We start from the raw sequence: 6,053 nt of genomic DNA, 5'->3' as shown, positions 1-6,053 counted from the left end.
ATTTTATATTTTTGAGGATATTAATATAGGCGCCTTGGTTCTACATGAACCAAAAAATAAACTGTATTCAAGGTATTCAGCGCTGCATTAGGTTCTGTGAGTTCTGCTTTTTGGAAAACGGAAGTACCGGCATGTAACGGAGTGCACTATCGTTCAGTGAGTGCATGTCAGTCATTAGGCAGAGCTGGAAAACGCAGCTGTTGTGTTGGCAGTGGAGCGCATTTTACCGTCGAGTTCCTGCTGGTTGCGTGTTTTTGCACGGTTTTTCTTCTTTGTATGTTGTGTTGGTCTACCACCGCTTTAGGTCAAACAGAAATACGGCGCCATAAAGAATGAAATTCACGGACTGGGTGCCGCACAGGGCGATAGAGTTTTTATTTGCTTAAGTAAGGAACAGATGATAATAATAATAATAATAATAATAATAATAATAATAATAATAATAATAATAATAATAATAATAATAATAATAATAATAATAATAATAATAATAATAATAATAATAATAATAATAATAATAATAATAATAATAATAATAATAATAATAATATTAATAATAATAATAATAATAATAATAATAATAATAATAATAAAATATTTATTTCCTCTTTCCAGTACAAATGCGGGCCTGCCAAAGACTCGCAAGGCTTGAGTGGCAGTGCCCGGCAGCAGACAGCATATAAATAATGCACCAAACAGACAAGTTACCGAAACTTCATGCCTTCAAGACCTTTTAGATTACTGGGATTCTCTGTCACCCACACCGCCAGCACCAGCACCTAACGACAAAGGCTGTCCTGAGGCGCTACCGTTGATACCGCCGCCTGAATCAGCACCTGTTGACAAAGGAGGTCCTGAGGCGCCACCGCTACTACCACCGCCAGCACCACCACCTGCTGAAAAAGGCTGTCCTGAGGCGGCACCACCACTACCACCGCCAGCACCAGCACCTGCTAACACAGGTTGTCCTGAGACGGCACCGCCACTACCGCCGCCAGCACCAGCATCTGCTGACAAAGGTTGTCCTAAGGCGGCACCGCTACTACCAACGCCAGCACCACCACTTGCTGACAAAGGCTGTACTGAGGCCCCACCTGTAGTACCACCCCCAGCACCGCCACCTGCTGACAAAGGCTGTCCTGAGGCGGCACTACCACTACCGCCGCCAGCACCAGCACCTGCTGACAAATTCTGTACTGAGGCACCACTGCCACTACCGCCGCCAGCACCACCACCTGTGGACAAAGGCTTTTTTGAGGCGCCACAGCTACTACCGCCGCCAGTAATAGCACCTGCTGACAAAGGCTGTCCTGAGGCGGCACCGCCACTACCGCCGTCATCACCAGCACCTGCTGACAAATGCTGTCTTGAGGCACCACCGCCACTACCGCCGCCAGCACCACCACCTGCTGACAAAGGCTGTCCTGAGGCGCCACCACTGCTACCACCGCCAGCATCAATGCCTGCTGACAAAGGTGGCCCTAAGGTGCTAGCAGTACTACCGCTGTCAGCACCATCACCTGCTGACAAAGGCGGCCCTGAGGTGCCAGCGCTACTACCGCCGCCAGCACTAGCACCTGCTGACAAAGGCGGTCCTGACGCGGTACTGCTACTACCACTTTTGCTGGCCGCTCCTGAAGGCCCACTACCAGATGTGCTAATCGACAGCCCTCGAGAAATTCCAGACGCACCGGATCCAGTGACAGATGAGCTGCTGCCTCTTCCGCCAGAAGCAGAACCAGTAGCATCAGAACTTGTTGGGCTGCTTGCGGCAGAACTTTCAGAAGTACCTGTAGAACCAGTTCCGGAAATACTCCCTGGTAGAGAGGAGCCGCCAGGGTTCGAACCATTAAAACTTCCACCAGAACTGCATAAGCCGCTGCTGCTTCCAGATGTTCCGCCGCTTACAGTGTTCTTTCCATCCATTCCGTTATCGGATCCACCACTGAAACCAGAAGAGCTTTCACTTGACCCTAAGCCTGCGCTAATATCTCCTCTGTTGGATGACGTACCAGACAAGCCACTTCCTCCGGAACATCCACCTGCACCTGTGCTTGATCCTCCTCCTGAGCTGACATCGGCGCTACCTCTGTTGCCTCCACCACCGCTCCCGCTGGAACCTCTGCTGCTTGCGCTGAGCTTTCCGCCTTTGCCCACTCCAGAATTTCCTTCGGTGCTGCTTCTGTCGCTCAGGCTACTTCCGCTGCTGGAGCTGCTTAAACCGACATACCTTCTTTCGCCAACAGAGGCGCTTTGACCAGGAAAGGCGCTTCTGCGGGCAGAGACACTACAGCCAGCTGAGGCGCTACCGCCAGCAGAGGTGATTCCATCGCCGGAAGTACAGCCGAGATTACCCGTTGGCTCTTTTTCACTTCGCCTTCTTCGTTCATGTCCACCTGCGAGTACTGACTGAAGAATTATTTGTGCAAAACTGGAATTGGATTACATTCCTAACTAGTGCGATTTATTTTTAATTCGAACTTAGCAGTCGACGACTGTAATGGAGCAGTGATGAAAATGAGTTATATATGTGGGGCTGTGTCGCTTGCGTCAAAAACTGATTTACCACTGCGGTCTGAAAATTCTGTGCCGTCTGCAAGTATAATGTCCCCCCCCCCCCCCCCGCCCGTTAAAAAGCACACAGAATCCACTTGTTTGTTTTCGCACTCGGGTGCGTTTTTACTTTCTTTTCCTTTGCATCTTACCGTGAGAGTAATCCCGGTTACCTAAAACTTGACTGACAGTATCCTTCATTGCCTTCAGCCTTAGGTGTTTTATTTGCTTTCGATGAAAGATTGCAAGCGTGAGCTTAAAATCAAAGACACTTACGAAGAAACCGCGAGAAATACGGATATATATTGAACACTAAAATAATCAAGGCTTCATTAAAAATGAGACCCTCCTCTTTTATCATTTTTCTGCTTCTAGACTAGCGGTATAAGGACGACGACTTTCGCGAATCTTATGCACTAACACTATATAAGTTTCTTCAGAAGCAACTAAAGGTATTACTTAAGACCTATATGTTTGGTTTCTATGTGCCCTCATTTGGTTGTCTGGAGCCTAAATTAATTTTTATTTTTGAGTCTGGATGCTTCAATTTATGTTCCCTAAACGTTCTAAATTACTGCATTCTGTCCGTAAGGTTGCCATCTTATGGGAGCCTGAGGATGACTGGATGAAATTTTTGTTCCTTGTAAAACTCGATCGTTTGGCTCCTTGTGACTTTGTTGCTGTTTGTTTGACAGCAGAAGACGAATTTACAACTGAGAAAATTGGTTTTAACAACATAACATCTTCCCAACTATTTGATTGAAACACATGACGTCGATAACGAAAATTTTTCCTTGATAACCGCTTGGAAGAGAATGATAGTGTAACATAGTCTCCGCGACGAGCGGAGGAAAACACTGTGTTGCCGCCATTGCACTTTTTACTTTTTTGTTATAAAAGTGGCTTGTGATCGCGGCACCCGTATTTCGCTTTTTGATCTTTTCTAGCTTATAAAAGCTCGGTTTTCAGTGAACGTAGCGCTTCGTCATTAGAAAGAGGTAGTTCATCGATCAAAGCCAACATCAATTTTTCTTCAGTGCCACTTTAGAAAAGGAAGAGCATTAGCACGGATTTTGATCTCACCTTCACTCAGGCTCCTTCCTAAACAGCGTGCTGAAGTTTCGAGCACTGCGAAAATGATAAAGCGGATGAGTCTAAGGGCAGTGAGACATGTTAAATACGGCCACAAGTCATATGATAGCAGGCATCTCAGAGATATTTGATTTATTGGTGATTTGAACGTATTGAAGTCAGCATTCTTAGTTGATGAACTTGCTCCTCTGCGAATTTGTGCACATTTTGTTTGAACATCTAGTGATGAATGTCATGTCATATTAGCAGACACGTATCTTTAAGTGCTGAAGCATTCAATGCGGAGAAACTGAAGGCAAATTTTTAATTGCGAATATATGTTGAGCAGGTTCAAGTGCATTTTAGCGCTTTGTTGGCGTTACTGTATTCCTGCGATCCCAAACTGCAGTGTACATTAAGAAAAAATTTGTGATAAAACACTACTCGTTAATTTAATCACCTGCGTTCTTGAGCATGCACATAAATCTTAGCACATAGACGTTTATGCACTTTGATGCCGCCATACATCTGCTGCAAACCTCGAGTGGTGTGTACGCCTTAGAACGTGACAATCGCCAGTCAACCACTGTGGTGTTTCTATTTTTTGAGCTTTCCTAATCTTGAACATTTTCGGAAGGCTGTTAGGCAGGCTATAAATTATACCGCTAGTAACAAAGAAACAGCGTACCTAGAAGAAGCATCAGCAACGTTCCGATTTTGGCGTGCGCCATTGCGTTGCTCGGGGACGAACAATCGTGAAGGCCCAGCAGCTGAAACACTACGGCTGTCTCCGTTACTCCGTCGCCCCCTCGCCTCTTCTGTAAGATGTTGCACTTTCGTAGAATCAGGTGTCTACTTGGAAATCCACGCCTTACTATTGTATTTTTCACCGCAGCACGAGAAACAATTTAAAAAGAAGAAAAATAGTTTAAGCGACTTGTTTTTCGAGCATCGCAATAAAAGCATGAGTAAGTTCCGCAGCCTATTCTATGTTTGTTCTTCAAGAACACGCAAGATGACAGGACTCTACTGATGAAGGACGTTGTTGCAGTCTTAATCCAAGAGCATGTCGGAGATGTCGACGTCTATTGTGCTTTCAAGGCAAGCCGCAGATATTTCTGAGCATGAGGACAAGCTTGCCCTGTGTGGATGCGTTGACTGTTTTTCATTTAGTTCAAACAATGTACTTGTTTCTAAATAAACCCAAAGAAGAGTGGTTCAGGCCGCTAGCGTTACAGAGAGCTGCTTCTCACAGAATCAGCCGGTTAATGGTTGCTCTCTTTTCTTTGTTAGCAGCGTATGCGACAGAAAATGTGTAACAGGGAAATTGGCTATGATGGTCTTGAACTGCATAATATAGAAGCCTCGGGCTCTTTTGTCTACATAGTGCGTTGCACCTGGGGAGCATTATCCCGATTTTCAGGCTGGTACACAAAAAACACAATTTTCTAGGAACATTCCAAAGAAATATATTGCACATCTCTCAAAAGTTCGGCGCTGGCTGTTAGGCACGAAACAGAATCAATGCACGGCCGCGTGTGGTGTCGTGTTGTTTTGAATTGAGCGCTGGCGGCGTTCATGTCAGCGCGTAATACCGGCCGTGGCAGGACAGAGTAAAAGGTCTCAGAAACAAGCGTGGCGATGCAATACAACATGCTGCTAGTGCAGTGAAATTTCATAATATGAAGAACTGGATTAAAATTGAGGTAAAGAAAGAAAAACAAACAAAAATATTTCTGTGCGAAGCATGAAAATGGCAACCACAAGCATTTCGACAACTATATTTTAAACATTTGAAGTAGTTTATTATTTCCTGCTCTCTTTGTCATATCTGAGGTCATATAAATCGCGGCATCAGTGATGTACTTACAATGCACCCAGGAATCAGAAGTAAAGATTAGAGATTCATTTTGAAGCAGCGCAACGAAGAGAGTAAACGGGAGGCGAATAAAAACGACAGCACAGGCGCTGCGCCATTGTGATCCATACCGTGTGTCCCACCTACCCCCTTCACCGCGCTGTTTCAAGATGGACGTATAGCCAATTATCAGCACAAACGCAGGTCATGGTTGTCAGCGTGGGCTATGAGGATGTGATGAAGGTCCGCAGATTAACATCATACGGAATTATGTAACATGAAACTCATATCTAACTGAACGAGTTTTTTTTTTTTTGCTTTTTCCCTCCGTGGAAGTGAGGCTGCAATGACCAGTGTGAAACCCGCGATTTTCGCTAAGTAGCAAAATGCCACGGCCTCTGAACTACAGAAGTGGCTGACCGCGGTAAAAGCCTGGGCCTGTATAATGTAATTATTTTTGTCATATTCGTATCTCCTACCCTCCGTCATTGATTTTAGGGAATACGTGGCAAAGAATTTTGATTTTTATAAAAATTTCTTTTTGCATTTTGGTCATATAATGTTAATCAAC

General features: G+C 45.0%; 1 protein-coding gene across 1 annotated transcript; it reads right to left on the bottom strand.

Annotated features, from left to right (window-relative positions):
• Nucleotides 1-609: 609 nt before the first annotated feature.
• On the bottom strand, nucleotides 610-3,677 carry LOC144118901 (uncharacterized). The gene is made up of 2 exons (XM_077651681.1): nucleotides 3,637-3,677; nucleotides 610-2,396 (listed from the first exon to the last, which is right to left on the bottom strand). The coding sequence occupies exon 2, from the start codon at nucleotides 1,924-1,926 to the stop codon at nucleotides 739-741; it is 1,188 nt and encodes a 395-aa protein (XP_077507807.1). The 5' UTR covers nucleotides 1,927-2,396; nucleotides 3,637-3,677; the 3' UTR covers nucleotides 610-738.
• Nucleotides 3,678-6,053: the final 2,376 nt, after the last annotated feature.

Source organism: Amblyomma americanum, chromosome 2 (assembly GCF_052857255.1).
Source record: "Amblyomma americanum isolate KBUSLIRL-KWMA chromosome 2, ASM5285725v1, whole genome shotgun sequence".
In the NCBI taxonomy this organism is placed as follows: Eukaryota; Metazoa; Arthropoda; class Arachnida; order Ixodida; family Ixodidae; genus Amblyomma; species Amblyomma americanum.
Note: the sequence above shows the minus strand (reverse complement) of the source record. Positions and strands in the feature narration are given on the sequence as shown.